The 19,346-nt window shown below is 34.2% G+C and overlaps 1 protein-coding gene across 2 annotated transcripts; it reads left to right on the top strand.

Annotated features, from left to right (window-relative positions):
- Positions 1 to 6,245: 6,245 nt before the first annotated feature.
- On the top strand, positions 6,246 to 18,737 carry LOC112034149 (calreticulin). 2 transcript variants are annotated; one of them, XM_065770266.1, is made up of 14 exons: positions 6,246 to 6,431; positions 16,023 to 16,130; positions 16,249 to 16,441; positions 16,544 to 16,802; positions 16,898 to 16,954; positions 17,033 to 17,080; positions 17,192 to 17,278; positions 17,359 to 17,416; positions 17,531 to 17,598; positions 17,710 to 17,805; positions 17,896 to 17,943; positions 18,104 to 18,133; positions 18,218 to 18,331; positions 18,422 to 18,737. In XM_065770266.1, exons 1-14 carry the CDS (start codon positions 6,326 to 6,328, stop codon positions 18,431 to 18,433), a joined length of 1,284 nt encoding a protein of 427 aa, XP_065626338.1. In that variant the 5' UTR covers positions 6,246 to 6,325; the 3' UTR covers positions 18,434 to 18,737. The 2 variants fall into 2 exon arrangements, with proteins under 2 accessions (XP_065626338.1, XP_023922708.2); XM_024066940.2 differs by lacking the exon at positions 6,246 to 6,431 and adding an exon at positions 14,877 to 15,058.
- Positions 18,738 to 19,346: the final 609 nt, after the last annotated feature.

Below are 19,346 nucleotides of genomic sequence, written 5' to 3'. Positions count from 1 at the left end.
CCTAAAAAGAATAAGAATAAGAAACCACTATTTCGAGTTTGAACACGAAAAATGTCGTTCCCCACAAACGGCACCAAACTGATGAAGTGTGAATTCTTCAGTCAATGAATGTAGACAGAGACAATCTTCAGCCTCTTGCAAAGATGTTTTCTCAAGGACGGTCACCGGTGTGGTGCTTGCCACAACGTCTTCGATGCTAAAGTTAGTGTCAAAAATTACTCAAGGGTAAGCAATCAAATAGTATTAATCTCAATATGTTCATACCTTTTCTTTGGGGCGTGTGAGGGCTTTATATATGTCGTTGTAGTCTCTAGCCGTTGGGTAATTATAGTGGTTCTTAATATCCTTCTGGGTAACGTTTTCTGGCCTCATCATGTGGCTTTAATTTTGTCCCAACGGTCTGTTCGACTGGTTTTGTAACCGTCCCTGACATTTATTGATGGCATTGAATGAAATGTTCAGAGTCGTCAGTAAAGTGTATGCTCGCCATTGAAGGCTTGCCTCGTCGGTCCAGATTACCTCTTCCATGATCTACTTCGTCAGTCCCATCAACACTAATTATCCATATACTTTAAAAACTGATGAAGTCAAATTTGTCAGTCAATGGATTCGTCCAAACAGAGTACGACCAAGAAGCTCAGAACCCTACACAAGAACAAAGAGTTTTTTTTCTTCTTGGAAAGGTCATCGGCGTGGTGCCAACCAATGAGCCTCCGATGGCTAAGTCAAATATCAAAAGAGAAGTAATGTGAGGATTTAGAGAGATATGTGTTAGGTGTTTTTCGTGTGTGTGTGTGTACCTTTGCTTGATATCTGGTGTTGTTTATATAGGGTTTTACCCTTCTAGCTGTTGGAGGCATTCAATGGTGGCTTGAATACCCTTTCGTAACATTTTCTAGTGACTTAATGAGGTAACATGAAGGCTCCTCCCAACAAACACATCTTCTACATTTATTTGTGTATAACGGCTTCACATTAAATGTTCATTTTATGGCACTTTTGGTCGTCCAACATCTCATTCTGGACGACGAGAATTATTTTATGGCACTTTCAAATTAATTTTTTATCATCAATAATACCGTGTAACAACTTACCTCTTAGGATTTATTTTGAAAGTGTTGTGAAAAATGTTGTGAACGTAATTTTTTTTTTTTTTTTTTTCATTTGATAAAAAAATTTTATTTTATTCATTGACTAATATTTGGACTTAATTAATACTATTATAATATATTAAAAAACCTTTATTGATTAAAATTTGGGAGCCTTTTTTCTACTTGGGGCCTTAGGCGACCGCATCGGTTGCTTTATATAGAGANAAAAAAAAAAAAAAAAAAAAAAAAAAAAAAAAAAAAAAAAAAAACTTGTAGGTAAAACCATTAATATTTTTTGTAGATCGCATAAAATATCTTCATTAGAATTGCATTTTCTATCGTAGCAAGTACCAAAATTGCAAAAACATTTCCTAAACATTTTTTTTTATACCCAATATATATATATATATATATATCTATATTATATATAAGAGGATTCTCCTCTTACAACTGGGCTTTTATGTGGTTCAAAAATACTTTCATTAATAAAGAGTAACTTTATTTAGAAATATAATCATAAATGTCAAATAACAAATTTTATTTTGAATTCAAAAAGGGAACTCATAGAAAAGAAATTATAGTTACTGCTAATCTTTGAAGTTTATCATTTTTATTTGTTTGAAAAAATATATATATTTCTAAATTATAATAGATGAAAATTATTAACCTTTACTCCAAAAAATAGAAGAGCCTCTGAGCACGCCAATGAGCACGTGCTCAAAGCCTAGTATATATATAAAAGAATGACCAAATAAAATTTAGTTACAACTGCACAAATCTTTAGGTATAGCTCGTTAGGTTTTTAATTAAATTCAAACATATAAGTACATTAAATTTTAATTATCTTTTCTTAAATTTTTTTTAACTATCTTTGATAAAGATAATATGACTATTTGTATTATATTTATTTATATATATCCGCTAATGTAATTGTGTATTTGAATTTAATTGAACACCTAATATACACTTAAAGATCTCTATCTAAGTTTTTTCTAAAATTATCTCTAAAAAAAGGGTTTTCCTAAAATAAGTAATATCGTAAACCTAATGAGTGTATGGTCTGTTTGGATTGAGGGGGAGGGAGGGGGAGTAGAGTAGAGTAGAATAAATTTAGTACAAAATTAGTTTATTTTTAGCCAACTCTACTCTACTCTCCTCCACTCTCCCTCCTTCCTCCCTCCATCCAAATAAGCCAGTAAGGTTCTTATTAAAAAAAAAAAGAAAAAAAGAAGAAGATAACAATGAGTGTAAGATTCGAACCATTCGACCATGGGTTCACATTTAGGTGCAACTTGAAATTGTTTTAAACTCTACTAAGGTTAAATTGAGACCAGCTCAACTTGTTTCATTTTAAAAATATTATATCTCAAGTTTGATTTTATTATAATATGTTAAAGCAAGTTATTTGATTATAATCATTTCAATATTTGTTGAGTAGTATCACAAATTATTTTACAATTGTTTTGTCACAACTTAAATGTGACAGACTGTAAGTAATTAACCACTACTTACACTGTTACACATGGATCCACTATATTTTATTTACAATCACACTTTGTCATGTCACAATTATGTCAAGAAGTTGCGAAATTTTGATAGTCTAGAATTTTTCATATGTTATCGCAAATAGTGTACTGATCATGTCATAAGCTTGTTCCTTAGGAAAAGATCAACAATCTATTAGCCATTATATATATATATATATATATATTTCTTTTTCTAACTACATCACCCGCTCTTATAGATATATTATTAGGAATTAAATGAGCTCAAGCAAAGATTATGTCTAAAATAAAAAAAAAAAAAAAACTAGGAATTTGATATTGATAGCAAGAAATTACCAAAATCCAAACCCCCCCCCCCCCTACAAATTGTATATAGAGTTTCAATTTGTTATCGAATTATCGGATCTATCAATTTAGTCCAAGGTTTTAGAATGATTCAGAATTATCCTTGTTTGACTTTATTTTATAAGTTGAGTACTTCTTGTGAAATTGAATTTATAGCGTCAAATGATTTGGTGGCTAAAGTATCAAAGTCACTTTCATTGAATTGGAATTGAATTCCGGTGAAAGAGAGAAGTCATTGATTGCCCTAATGATAAAGAATAATCTTCAATCAAATCTTTTGTATGGGTATTTAAGAAGAAGAAAAAAACCCAAATAAATTGACTTGTAATTGGTTTAATCGTATTGGTTAGAGACAAAAAAAAAAAAAAAAAAAATTTGAAGGAGGCACAATTCATATGTCAATGTGCCAAAATCACCACATAAAAGAGAAACAATTTGTTTTTTTTTTTTTTTGAAAAAAAACCCATCATTCCTTTTTTTTTTTTTTTTTGCTAAATAGGAATTATATGGACATAACAAATTCTTTAAAAAAAATCATCACTCCAATTTATTTGCAAAATAGAATATATGGANAGTCCGAGGATCATGCAATACCTTGTATCTGTCTACCACTTCAATTTTTCCTGTAAGCACCTAGTTTCCCCATAGGCAATGCCTTGTTCTGTCTAGTACTCAGGTATAACGGTGTGTGTAGTTTTACCATAGGTTTGGGTCCGAGGACCATGCAATACCTTGGCTCTGTCTACCACTTCAATTTTTGTATGTATTAGATATAATCGGTGGTGTAGTTTTACCATAGGCTTGAGTCCGAGGACCATGCAATACCTTGGTTCTGTCTACCACTTCAATTTTTTGTATGTATTAGATATAATCGGTGTGTAGTTTTACCATAGCTTGAGTCCAGGACCATGTAATACCTTGGTTCTGTCTACCACTTCTATTTTTGTAAGTATGGGTTTGCCCTCAGATCGTTTACTGGAATGATTACCCTTTGCGTCAGATTATGATCTTTACACGTGGCATTTATCTCTCCTCTAACTCGAGGCCTATCTTTTTCATTTAAGAAACGCCCCCTGTCTGTTCGTTATTCCTGCTTAACGCTCCGGTGCGCGGAAACGCGCCTTCATTAATGCCCTCGTAAATTGACACGAGTCCAACCGTCCGTGGCCTCCTTGAAATTGGGCTTCATTACTGATCCAGCTGATAATACCCTTTCGAATTCTGCATGAATTAATTCTCACCAAACTCCCATCCCCTATATAAAGTAAGTAGATGTACTCCACAAACCCATGAACCTCTCAACACAAACAGAACAAAACACTCTCTTCCATCTTCCCACAGCCTTTTAATAACCCCGCTGGAATTGGTACCGGGACTGACAAAAACCGGTATGGCCGCAGCCCCACTGGGCTTTCGGTACGGCAGAGTCTGGCGTAACCCTGATGGTGCCCTTCGAGGTCCCAGAGGATGTTGCTGAAAACCTCACGTCTTTCCTCGGAACACACCCCCGACGAGGAAGGCGCATGAATTCACCTCATGGGCGGTGCTCGAGTGTTGCCCGTCTCCTATGGCCAACACTTGAGAACGGAGAGAGAGGGAACATCATGGGGGAGGGTACCCCCGACCCTCCGTCTGCTCCTCTCTTGTTCCAGCTCTGCCCAGCGAGGAGGGAGTGTTGGGGGCCTGAGGGCATGATGTCCTTCACCTCCTCCACCGTGTGTCAACTCTCCCATTCTTTGATGCCAATAAAAGCACGAGTTGACACTTCCCTCCGGCTAGTTTTCTCCTGGGCGGCTTCACCTGGGGCCTCTGATTGTAGAGTAGCTAGGACTAGCAGGTGCTATTAGCTAGTAAATTACTTGTAAAACAGGCCTACCTGAGCCTCTGATTGTAGTATGTAATTGTTCTATGTACGAATTAATAATATCAAGATCTTTTATTTTCTCTTTTTTTTTTTTTTTTTTTTTTGGCTGCCAAATCTTCTATATTATCTGTTTATTTTATTATTTTTTTTTTGTAAAATGAGTACTTAGAACTTAGAACTCTTATCTTATTCAATCTACTTCAAAACAAATACTTGGAATTTGGAACATTATCTTTTTCAATCGATTGTAAAATAAATACTTAGAACTTGGAACATTATCTTTTTCAATCTATTGTAAAACAAATACTTAGGACTTAGAACAGTTACCTGGTGCACCGGCCAGCACCCTAATCCTCCCCACAGACGGCGCCAATTGTAGGGACCCAATTTGAATTGAGTGTTGGGTTTTCAGCCCAATAAGCCCAAACAATACATTTATAGAGAGTGGGTTGATAGGCTTGGGTGTTGGCCGTCGATCACCACGCACAAACTTTCCCTTACAAAAAAATACTAAGTGTCTCCTTACAAACAGGGGAATGCTCCTCGGCCTGTGGCCGAGGAGGCCTCAATGTCTTCTCTTTCTTTCCCCCCATCTTTTTGGCGTTACTAGCTCTTCTTTTATAGTTTTCATCTTCCTATCTCCTGCTTCCATCTGTTGATCGCCTATTCGCTTTTCTTCTGGTTGTCCGTCCCATTAGAGGCCTTATCGGTACTCAAGTGGCTCGCTCTAACCAACGTTATTCTGCCAAAGGGTTACCTCCCCATTAATGCGGCCAGGGGGGTTAGTTGAGTGCATTCAATGCGATAGTGACAGCTTACTTTGGGGTTAACTTCTCCCCAAAACCACCATTGTCAGGCCGAGGACAAAGTATCCTCGGCATGGACTTAGGAAAATAGGCTTCCTCCCTTTCTCCTCAGAAATAGCTTGCACTCCTCGGCATGAGCCTTGGGCTTGCTATATGATGGGCCGAGGTTATTAGGCCCATGGGCCCCACAGAACTAAAATAAAAGTTTTACATTTTTCTTAAAAAAAAATTAATATATTCCAAAATGTAAAATGGCATAATGCTCAAGGAATAAGCGTGACCTGCTGTCACAGCGCACAATAAAATCGGGTCCAATTGCTACGTACCCACCACTACAATCACGCCACTTGTCAATTCCGTTGCAGTATATGCCACCCGTAAACCCAAGGGCATTTCCGTAATCTCTCAGTAAAACAACTTCCCCTACGTGTCTCATCCAATAAGAGCCTCCACACCTCGCGGAGCCACCAATCCAAATCCGCCACGTCAAAGCAATGACAAGCATTTCCACGCGTCAGACAGATGATCTTCCACGTCATCAACTTATTTCCACCTCAGCAATTACTAAATACAAATTTACTATTTTAACCCGGCCAAATATGGCAAAAACATGGATTTCAACCCCTATATTAGTCCATCACAGAGCTCTCTCTCTCTGTAGCTCTCTCTGTATCTCTCTCTCTCTCTCGCTCTCTAGCTTTGAGTGGCACAGCAATGGCGTTTAAGGGCCGAAGAAACCCTAGCTTTCTCTCTCTACTCCTCCTCCTCTCTCTCCTCTCCATCGCCTCCGCTAAAGTCTTCTTCGAAGAACGCTTCGACGGTACCTCTCTCTCTCTCTCTCTCTCTCTAGCTCTATCTATACAGTTCACTGCTCACATTTTCTCTATCTAGATTTCGATACTCGCTCTCAATTTCGGTGCGATCCGATCTAGTGGTTTTGCATTCGAATTTGCTTAAATGTGATTGTTTAGATTAGTATTTTTGACTAGATCTGTGAAAAAAATTCCACATTTTCGCTTTCCAATTTTGAAATGGTCAAAATGCGGTAATTTCGGTCAACATCAGGATCATGATCTTGGAAATGAAATGATTGAGAATGATTATGAGTATATCTAAAGCTAGATTTGCGTGTACATTGTTTTGTACATTGTTTTCTGTAACTTAATATGTATATTTGAAATGATTGAGATTGATTTTGAGTGCGTGCGTGCGTGCGTGTGTGTGTGTGTGTTTTAATTGAAAATTGAGTGTGCTTAATTGATAATTATATCTATAAATACACAGATATAGATTGTGTATGTCCGAGTGTATTATAAGAGGCAGAAAATTCATAAACATAGAAAAGCCTTGCATTTTGATGAAATGTGGGTTCGAGATCCATAGGTTGCGTATGTGATTTGCCAAAAATGAACAAATAATCGGTAGATTTACAAGAAAAGAGAACGAAGCTATTGAATCTTTGATATTTTTCAATGAGCTCTAGCTCAATTATCGTGTCTACCATAAGAATCAAGCCTTAGTCAATCTCCCTCAATCCAAACGGACCATACACTCATTGTTAATGAATGAGATTGTTTTAGAGTTGGTTTACGAGATTACTTATTTTAGGAAAAACCTTTTTATAGAGATAATTTTAGAAAAAACTTAGATAGAGATCTTAAGTGTATATTAGGCGTTCAATTAAATTCAAATACACAATTACATTAACGGATATATATAATAAATATAATACAAATAGTCATATTATCTTTATCAAAGATAGTTAAAAAAATTTTAAGAAAAGATAATTAAAATTTAATGTACTATATGTTTGAATTTAATTAAGAAACCTAACAAGCTATACCTAAAGATTTGTACAGTTATAACTAAATTTTATTTGGTCATTCTTTTATACATATACTAGGCTTTGAGCACGTGCTCATTGGCGTGCTCAAAGGCTTTTGTATTTTTTGGAGTAACTGTTAATAATTTTCATCTATTATAATTTAGAATATATATATTTTTTTTCAAACAAAAAAAAATGATAAACTTCAAAGATTAGCAGTAACTGTAATTTCTTTTCTATGAGTTCCCTTTTTGAATTCAAAATAAATTTGTTATTTGACATTTATGATCATATTTCTAAATGAAATTACTCTTTATTAATGAGAGTATTTTTGAACCACATAAAAGCCCAGTTGTAAGAGGAGAATCCTCTTATATATAATATATATATATATTGGGTATAAAAAAAAAACGTTTAGAATGTTTTTGCAATTTTGGTACTTGCTACGATAGAAAATGCAATTCTAATGAAGATATTTTATGTGATCTACAAAAAATATTATTGGTTTTACCTACAAGTTAATTAGTAAAGATTATTTTCTTACTCATTTGCATAATGGTATTCCTCCTTTGTTTCACATAAAATGTTGTTTGAGTGATTTATCCCAAATTATTTGGTCTGTATCCTATTTTGGTTGTCTCAAAATTAAAACTTGTTTATTTACATTCTCATCAAGGGGGGGGGGGGGGGGGGGGGGGGACTTTCAAATGTTTTACCCCCCCACCCCTCTCCTACACAAAGACAAAAAAAAAAAAAAAATTCTCAATTAGTGAATTCACGTTACCTTTTCAACTTTTTTAGTAGTAGTAGTAGACTTTACTCCTAGTACAATTCTATATATAAATTAATGAATCACACTTAGTAAATTTGATGGACTAGACAAACCACTTGTAGAATTTTTTTATGTGTCAAGTTTTTTCTTGGATAGCCAACTTGAGACATACATCCATGACATGCAGTCCACTGAAGAGTTTTCAGCAGTTAAAAGAATTGGATAGCTTGCTAAAAAGATGGTAGAAATGAAAAGAATGTTTCATATCCATTGGTTTACTCATTAGTGACTTTGGCATTGATCTTACCAGTTACAATAGCTACTATTGAAAGAACTTTTTCAGTAATGAACATAATTAAAAATCAATTACACAATCGAATAGGAGATCAGTGATGAATGATTGCTTAGTCACATATATTGAGAAAGATATATTCAAGACTATTGAGTGTGAATAAATCATGCAGCGGTTTCAAAATATAAAAAATCGCTAAGGGCAATTGAGTAAAATAAGCTAGATGTGAAAAAAATAATTTAAGTTTACATTTTATGTTAGATTCTGTATAACAATTACGTAATCATATAGTTGTTTACTTATTTTGTTATTAATACCGATTAATTTTTTTAGATTAATTTTTTGCTTCCAATCTTGTCTTTTAATCTTGCCCCCCCGGACCTAAATTCCTGGCTCCGCCACTGATTCTCATTATGCCCCTATAAAAATTAGAGATAATAGTATTAAATTTGATTAGAAGATAAAGATTGAATTTGGATGAGGCTAGAGGCTATAAATTTTAAATTCGAAAATAAGTTTGTAATCTATAGCCAGCAAAGCTTGTAATTTAGAAGAAATAACCCAACAAAGTTTGTAATTGACAATAACTTTGAAAATTTCTTTCATTTGTCACCAACGCAGGAAAACATTTTTTATTTTTTATATGCATAGGTTTTTTTTTTTTGGAGAAACATGTTTAAAGGTAATTTATGAAAATCATAAATTAAATTGAAAATAGTGGACCACATCAATTTTTCCAAAATTTTCTATCTCTTAAGTTAAGGAGCTTATCTTTATTACAAAAAATTATCACATTTCAAATTTGAAGCTATCATAAAAATAATAATAAAAACATGGGTACATTAGTTTTATTTCCACACTTTAATTTTGAAACTCGTCATTATCCAAAACAAAAGAAATTAATCTACATGTTACTTTATGTAATATATATATATTATATATATATTATAAAAATCTCAAAGTAAAAATGGTCTCCCAAACAGCATTTTTATTTTTTATAGTATTTTGAAAATTGATCTTAAAAGTGCAAGCCAAACACATATAATGTAAAAATTATTCTCTAAAAACTAGTTTCACATTCAATTTTTTGAAAATTATTTTCATATGTTTTGAAAACAAAAACAAAAATTCTCCTACCAAACAGACCCATAATAATATTCTTTGAATAGTTGAGTTTTCTAAGGTAAAGTTTTAGGTCCACAACATTTCACAACAAATTAGAGATGGTAAGTTATTATTGGTTTTAATTTTATCCTACTATTGAAATTACTTTTTCATCCACTAATAACAATTGCCATTTATAATTTATTGTGAAAATATTATAAACATAATATTTCTTTTTTTAAAGCAAGCTAAACAATTTAGGAGGAATGGAGTACAATTTTTCAAGCATAAACTACCAAAAATAATGTCTCCCAAGTACCTCAAATTGGCGGCCTGGTCCACAAAGTGTCCACTAATGTTTTTAATCCCCCGAGGTTGCAACCTCTAGAACTCATATTTTCTTCGACACCCATGACCAGGATTCTTGACTCATCACTTTGACAAAAAAAAAAGGTCAAAGATGGAAATGTCGGTTATAGTAAATAGTAGTAAATATTAATGGTGCGCTTGTAAGCTGTTGTAAAATTGTATTTTGAGTTTAAAATAAGCTTTTGTAAAAACTTATAAGAAGTTGTTGCAAATTAGAGTTTTTGGTTATACAAATGTTTTAGGCTTCTAAAACATCTAACTAAGCATACCCTAAATAATAAATACTAGTAATATTTAGATTTCCCTTATTTCTTTCCTTTCTTTTTCTTTTTCTTTTTTTAATTTTGTTTATTTTTAAGATTCAACACTTGGATCTTTCTACAATTCTAAAAAATGTTCAAAAGAATAACACATATAAAGAATTAGACGGCCCAATCAGATAATGGGCAATCCTGATTTTTAGGTGTTCATTAAAAGTAAAACGTGCTTTTCAGCAACCATGTAGTAGTTGAACAAGAGAGTGGAATCATGATATTGACATTTATAGTGATATGCACTAACTCAAGAAGGCAATATTGTACTAGTACTTTTTTATGGGCTAGTTAATATATGCCTTTAAGGTACACATTAAACTTTTATTTGTGAAAATATTTTTTCGAAAATTGAAAAGACTGTCATTCCTTTTTCAATTCTCGAGAAAACTTTTTCCACACATTAGTAAAATCCCTTTTTTAATGCTATCCAAAGTGGGCCGCATTATTTTTCTCGGTTTGGTTTGCCTGCATGCTTAAATTGCAAGCCACTCGAGGCCTCATTACAATAAAGGAAAGTGTCAGCCAGCCTCATTTTTTGTATGTTTCTATGGAGAAGGATTATATCTAGAATTGTTATTATTAATTTTTTAGATATCATTCAAACAATTGATATTGGGTGCTATGAACAGATTTGGTAGTAGATCAGTATTATGTTAATCACTTTATTTTAAATCAGTTTTTTAATATGTTAATCACTTTATATCAATTAAGAATGGAAATAAATAGTCCAGAGTTATGGGACTTGCTGTTTGGGCCTTGTGGTAGAGAAACTGGATTCAGATTCCCTCTCTCACTCATTGTAAGAAGAAATTAAAATTGAGATTGGAAAAAAAAAAAGTTATATGAAATAAGGCTAAATTGTAAAGATCTTTCATGACAATTTTACTGGATCAAAAGTGCACTTTTGTTGAATGTAAGAATATGATGGATCAATTCTATCGAATTATCAATAATAATAATGATGGATCAATTTGGAAGGCCGAAAAAAAGAATTTTTAAAATGTAATTGTTGTGGTAATTATTTGTGTGGTTAGGATAATGGTAGTCTTGATTCAACGTTCATGTAATGCAGAAAAACATATATGATAAAATAAGCCTTGTAGTAGGACGCCCTGTGTTTGATGGAGAGGGACGAGAGAGTAGAAAAAAGGTGAATAAATATAACTAGTAGATATTAAATAAAAGCATATTTGGACCTCTTCTCTTGTACTCTCGGAAAATTATTGATTATTCCGAAAATACCATAAATGTATACTCCTCCCTTTCACAAGAATTGTGAGTCCTACCATAATTTAATTAGTGTGACTCACAGTTATGTAAGAGGAAGAAGTACGCATTTATGGTACTCCAAGAGTACTCAATAATTATCCTATATTATACTTTCTATTCTTTCTGAACATACAATAAATTCTACAAGCAACATTAGACCACCTCTATTTAATTCTGTTGTGCCCCTTCTATAGACTGTATTATTGGAGGAGCTTGAGCTAAGTAAGCCATCTCTCTAGGCTTCTCGGCCCACCAGCCTAGGCTGAGCAGGTCCATATGGGCTACCAAACCAAGCCTATGGGGCATGATCCTAATTAAAAATGGCTCACTTGAGCAAAGCCACTACAATCATAGATGGATCAAGCAAAACGTTACCATAAGAACTGTACCCCATATAAGAAACATTTTTGAGTTTGAACTTTGATATAAATTAAGAGTTTAATTTATTAATTTCTTATTTTTAAAATTATATATCTTTTTTTTTAAGAAAAAGGTAAGTAAAAATTAGGCTAATGGCATGCCAAGTGGCAAGTAGGTCTTCCATAGGGTTTGACTCACGTTTCAAAATAAATACAATAGCTTGACCCATTTGAACCAGCTTACAATTCTACCAATTTTTAGGTTGAACCCTAGTTTACACGGTTCTCTCAAATTTCTTAAATGTCCAGTTCTTCCATATAAAAAATGGGTTTCATAATCAATTCACAGTTAACCTGGTCAGGTCGACTGATCTGGTCCGAGTTTGAAAACCACGGGTTGAGGTCCATATGGGCTACCAAACCAAGCCTATGGGGCATGATCCTCATTAAAAATGGTTCACTCGAGCAAAGCCACTACAATCATAGATGGATTGAGTAGAGCGCTAGCATAAGAACCGTACCCTTATATAATAAACGTTTTTAAGGTTGGAATTTGATATAAATTAAGAGTTTAACTTATTAATTTATTAATTTGTTACTTTTAAAATTATATAGTTTTTTTAAAGAAAAAGGTAAGTACAAATAAGGCTAATGGCCTACTATGTGGCAAGTAGTCTCCTAACGAGTTGGACTCACACTCTATCAGATTTTCAATTTATTAGTTTGGAGCTAGTATTGGAAGAAACCCTATACTATAAAAAAGGAATTTTCAGTGGATGATCATTTGTGAATTTCATTTCTTTGGTTCTTTTAAGCTTTCTTGTTACCCGTGTTAGCATTCTCACTTATGACACCTTTAGGTGTTATCCAAAAACCTCCTTGATTGACAAAACATTCATAATCCTATTTTTTATCTATTAATAAAACTAGTTTTTAACTCCATGTATATGCATAGATACACTTAAAGATATACAATAAGATGCATAATATAATTCATATTTATATAATTTAAATACTATTGATAGTCATTTTTATATTTGTTAACTTTTTAAAAAAATTTGTAAGGATATTGTTAGGTAAAAAATGTAAATTGTCTATTTTTTATATTTGTTGTGAAACACCTTTTTTTTTTTTGATTCATTTATTCTAGACTTTTTGATGTTTGTACTTAATAACTTACTTGGATGAATATATATGAATGTGGTCCCACATTTGATTCNGTGTATGGTCCGTTTGGATTGAGGGAGAGGGAGGGGGAGTAGAGTAGAGTAGAGTAAATTTAGTACAAAATTAGTTTATTTTTAGCCAACTCTACTCTACTCTTCTCTACTCTCCCTCCTTCCTCCCTCCATCCAAACAAGCCAGTAAGGTTCTTATAAAAAAAAGAAAAAAAGAAAAAAGAAAAAGATAACAATGAGTGTAAGATTCGAACCATTCCATCATGGGTTCACATTTAGGTGCAACTTGAAATTGTTTTAAACTCTACTAAGGTTAAATTGAGACCAGCTCAATTTGTTTTATTTTAAAAATATTATATCTCAAGTTTGATTTTATTATAATATGTTAAAGCAAGTTATTCGATTATAATCATTTCAATATTTGTTGAGTAGTATTACAAATTATTTTACAATTTTTTTGTCACAACTTTAATGTGGCAGACTGTAAGTAATTAACCACTACTTACAATGTTACACATGGATCCACTATATTTTATTTACCAATCACATTTTGTCATGTCACAATTATGACAAGAAGTTGCGAAAATTTTGATAGTCCTAGAATTTTTCATATTTGTATCGTCAAATAGTTGTACTGATCATGTCATAAGCTTGGTCCTTAGGAAAAGATCAACAATCTATTAGCCACATATATATATATATATATATATTATTTTCTTTTTTCTAACTACATCACCCGCTCTTATAGATATATTATTAGGAATACAAATGAGCTCAAGCAAAGATTATGTCTAAAATAAAAAAACTAGGAATTTGATATTGATAGCAAGAAATTACCAAAATCCAACTCCCCCCTCCCCTCCTACAAATTTGTATTAGAGTTTCAATTTGTTATCGAATTATCGGATCTATCAATTTAGTCCAAAAGGTTTTAGAATGATTCAGAATTATCCTTGTTTGACTTTATTTTATAAGTTGAGTACTTCTTGTGAAATTGAATTTATAGGTCAAATGATTTGGTGGCTAAAGTATCAAAGTCACTTTCATTGAATTGGAATTGAATTCCGGTGAAAGAGAGAGAGTCATTGATTGCCCTAATGATAAAGAATAATCTTCAATCAAATCTTATTGTTTTTTTATTTGCTAAATAGGAATTATATGGACATAACAAATTCTTTTAAAAAAATCATCACTCCAATTTATTTGCAAAATAGAAATTATATGGACATATTTAAGTCTTTAATGATAAAATTAAACCCCACATGATTTAGGAAGTAAAATAAAAGTTTTACCTTTTCTAATTATGTACTAATATTCCAAAAAAATTCAATTTAGGAACTAAAATAAAAGTTTTACCTTTTTCTTAAAAAAAAATTAATATATTCCAAAATGTAAAATGGCATAATGCTCAAGGAATAAGCGTGACCTGCTGTCACAGCGCACAATAAAATCGGGTCCAATTGCTACGTACCCACCACTACAATCACGCCACTTGTCAATTCCGTTGCAGTATATGCCACCCGTAAACCCAAGGGCATTTCCGTAATCTCTCAGTAAAACAACTTCCCCTACGTGTCTCATCCAATAAGAGCCTCCACACCTCGCGGAGCCACCAATCCAAATCCGCCACGTCAAAGCAATGACAAGCATTTCCACGCGTCAGACAGATGATCTTCCACGTCATCAACTTATTTCCACCTCAGCAATTACTAAATACAAATTTACTATTTTAACCCGGCCAAATATGGCAAAAACATGGATTTCAACCCCTATATTAGTCCATCACAGAGCTCTCTCTCTCTGTAGCTCTCTCTGTATCTCTCTCTCTCTCTCGCTCTCTAGCTTTGAGTGGCACAGCAATGGCGTTTAAGGGCCGAAGAAACCCTAGCTTTCTCTCTCTACTCCTCCTGCTCTCTCTCCTCTCCATCGCCTCCGCTAAAGTCTTCTTCGAAGAACGCTTCGACGGTACCTCTCTCTCTCTCTCTCTCTCTCTTTCTCTCTCTCTAGCTCTATCTATACAGTTCACTGCTCACATTTTCTCTATCTAGATTTCGATACTCGCTCTCAATTTCGGTGCGATCCGATCTAGTGGTTTTGCATTCGAATTTGCTTAAATGTGATTGTTTAGATTAGTATTTTTGACTAGATCTGTGAAAAAAATTCCACATTTTCGCTTTCCAATTTTGAAATGGTCAAAATGCGGTAATTTCGGTCAACATCAGGATCATGATCTTGGAAATGAAATGATTGAGAATGATTATGAGTATATCTAAAGCTAGATTTGCGTGTACATTGTTTTGTACATTGTTTTCTGTAACTTAATATGTATATTTGAAATGATTGAGATTGATTTTGAGTGCGTGCGTGCGTGCGTGTGTGTGTGTGTGTTTTAATTGAAAATTGAGTGTGCTTAATTGATAATTATATCTATAAATACACAGATATAGATTGTGTATGTCCGAGTGTATTATAAGAGGCAGAAAATTCATAAACATAGAAAAGCCTTGCATTTTGATGAAATGTGGGTTCGAGATCCATAGGTTGCGTATGTGATTTGCCAAAAATGAACAAATAATCGGTAGATTTACAAGAAAAGAGAACGAAGCTATTGAATCTTTGATATTTTTCAATGAGCTCTAGCTCAATTATCGTGTCTACCATAAGAATCAAGCCTTAGTCAATGTCGATAAAAAAAAAGGTATAAAGAATCTTAGATATTCCATTGTTAGGGATATGAGAAAATTGGTATCTTGTGTATAATTGTATATTCTTCCTCATCCGCATATATGTGGGGGCCATACTGAAAACTTGGAATATGACTAATGAAAACTATTTGCTTTGGTGTCGTTGAGTTTTCATTTTGCTCTTGTATGTTGAGATTTCTTGTTACTGATTTCCATGTGTTGAATGTGCAATGTATACACTAAAGACGGATGGGAAAGTCGGTGGGTTAAATCTGATTGGAAGAAAGATGAGAACATGGCTGGAGAATGGAACTACACCGCCGGGAAGTGGACTGGAAACCCTGATATCAAAGGTACCCTTTCAAATTTAAATGATGTTTGTGTGTGTTGGAGTAAAATTTGATGCGTTAAGTTGATCTTTAGCGTTTTCAATATACTGTCACATGCTAAGATTTCTAAACATCTTTACAGGTATCCAGACAAGCGAAGACTATAGATTCTTTGCTATTTCAGCTGAGTTCCCCGAATTCAGCAACAAGGATAAGACTCTAGTCTTCCAATTTGCCGTCAAGCATGAACAAAAGCTTGACTGTGGTGGTGGGTACATGAAACTACTCAGCGATGGGATTGACCAAAAGAAATTCGGTGGTGACACCCCATACAGGTCGATAATAAAATTCGCATTTTGGCATTTCTTTTGGACTAAGGCTTGTTGATTTTTGTTGAAATTTGCTGATTTGGTATACTATGATTGTTTGTTCTGCAGTATCATGTTTGGCCCGGATATCTGTGGCTACAGCACCAAGAAAGTGCATGCTATTCTCAACTACAATGAAACAAACCACTTGATCAAGAAGGATGTTCCATGTGAAACCGACCAACTCACTCACGTCTATACATTTATCCTCAAGCCAGATGCCACCTACACCATCCTAATTGACAATGTAGAGAAGCAATCCGGCAGTCTCTACTCTGATTGGGATCTTCTCCCTGCAAAGAAAATCAAGGATCCCGAGGCCAAGAAAGTAATTACTCATTCATGCTCAGTCTGACTTTTACTTCAGCTTTTCTTTTTGGGTTTCAGATATTGATGTTGTCCCAACTGTATTAATGTTGACAGCCAGAAGATTGGGATGACAAAGAGTACATTCCTGATCCTGAAGACAAGAAGCCAGAGGTACTGATCCTAAATGCGTAAAAACTCTTAATTTCTATACAAATCACATTCAATCTGACTCATTTGTTGCATTTATAGGGCTATGATGACATCCCAAAGGAAATTCCTGATACCGATGCCAAGAAGGTAGACACTGAATTTCCTGTTATTCAAAATGTCTATGATGTAGTAGTTATTGAGTGCGATTTACTGGGCAAGAAATAGAAGTGTAGTTACTAACAAGATGGTTTGTTTCAGCCTGAAGACTGGGATGATGAGGAAGATGGTGAGTGGACACCCCCAACCATTGCCAACCCTGAGTACAAGGGCCCATGGAAGGCAAAGGTTTGTAGATTTCTAGTACAAGTTTTTATGTGTATTGTGATTTAGAACATGCTTATTGATAACTTTGCCCCTCCATGCAGAAAATTAAGAACCCCAACTACCAGGGGAAATGGAAGGCACCATTGATTGACAACCCAGGTTCGTTACTTATTATATAAATCTATAAATCACATAATGATGTGCTGTGACGCCCAATTAGTTTGTTGTTGTTAATGGCATTCAGGAATACTTATTAGTTTTGTTATTGAGCAGATTTCAAGGATGATCCAGATCTATATGTCTTCCCCAAGTTGAAGTATGTTGGCATTGAACTGTGGCAGGTAATTTATGTTTAAATTATATTTTTTGGGGCAAGGCGGGGGAGGGGGAGGGTTACTATTGTGTTTGCACGCCAGCTTAGTTTCTCACAAGCAAGATGTGTAACTTGGCAGGTGAAATCTGGTACCTTGTTCAGCAATGTCTTGATTACTGATGATGCAGAGTATGCCAAGCAGTTAGCAGAAGACACCTGGGGCAAGTACAAGGATGTAAGTTGCATTTTCCTTCTTATCTTTGAATCTACACTAGAATCTGTTCTGTTGAAGGTGAAATTTGATTGAGATATATTGATTTTGCAGGCTGAGAAGGCAGCATTTGATGAGGCTGAGAAGAAGAGAGAGGAGGAGGTACACTCTTTGCCCATTTATTCTGTCATAAGAAAGCTTTTAAAGTTCAATTTATTTGTCCATGGCAGTTCAAAATGCTGAAGAGTATTTCATCCATACTGCTTGTATTTGTACTTATTTCTTTGCTCCTTCCTAACTCTTGAATTTAATTCTTTACCAGGAAGCAAAGGAAGATCCAGCTGATTCTGATGTGAGTCTACTAGCAAGCTGATTTTTGGAAATTATTGAACTGCAATGTTTACTGTGGTCCTAATTCTGCCAATCTGTTTTTCAGGCTGAGGATGACGATGATGATGCCGAAGATGAAGCAGGTGAAGATTCTGATGTTGAATCCAAGGATGAAAGCAAAGACGATGCTGAGGTTGAAACCAAGGAAGATGAGAAACATGTAGGGTTTCTTTCCTCTTAATGAAATTTTATCATTTTTGTTTTGTTTAACTGTGTATTGATATTTTTTCTTGTGCTCTAATGTTTGCAGGATGAACTGTAAGGGACTTGAGGGTTCTGGACGTAAAGGTTGGGCATGAATTGGTCCAAAAAAAATTTTCCTTGTTTTTTTAAGTAATAGGAGGTTTTTCTTAGAAAACGATTGAAGGCTTAAAGCAAACTTCATGGCTGATTGCTTTTAACTCTTTCAGACTATTTGAGCCATTAGATCAAAGAGGATAATGTCTGTGTTTTATCATCACAATTATGAAGTAGTTTTGGCATTTGATGGCAAAAATGTCCAACTGGATTTTGGCTTCTAGTATTTATGTTACATTTACCATTAAATTTAAATTTCTTTGGATGAATCAACCTGCTAACAAACTTATGCTTTATATTATTGGTAATGCGGCAAGCCATTCCACGAGGGACCCCATTGTTGCCTGCTTGCAATAAAACCCCTTTCTTTCTCAAGAAAAAAAGCTTTGTGATGTTGTTTTGAGTCTTTTGACAATGTGGCTCCAACTATATTGATAAACTCTGGAGTCTGGACTGTCATTATTTACCCCGTCACTTCTGCTATGGGCCCCAAATGGTGGAAGTGGAACTGTTGTAAAATTGAGGCATTTACTTTAGGGTGGTGAAGCTTCATTAGTCTTAAGAGTTCACTGGCGACCACATAATGAATTTGGACCATCATGGGTCTGTTCCGTAAACATGAATCATTCTTATATCCAACCTCAAAACATCAATAGATCCTAGCCAAGTAGATAACTATTGTTAGCGAAAAAGCCTGCAAATACAGTTTTTTAACGTATGATCTACGGTTGAGAATAGAATGATAAACAAAGGTAAATAGTACGCCAATTGTCTCCGTGAACGAATAGTTTCTGCCAAGGCCTGTTGGCTCAAGAAATGGGGCCTTATGACCTAATTTCAGCTCTGACTGCTAGATGTGGCAAAATGGTCAGGTTCAA

This window comes from Quercus suber, unplaced genomic scaffold (genome assembly GCF_002906115.3).
Source record: "Quercus suber isolate HL8 unplaced genomic scaffold, Cork oak 2.0 scaffold_29, whole genome shotgun sequence".
NCBI classification, from domain to species: Eukaryota; Viridiplantae; Streptophyta; class Magnoliopsida; order Fagales; family Fagaceae; genus Quercus; species Quercus suber.
This window is presented reverse-complemented; position numbering and strand designations above follow the sequence as displayed.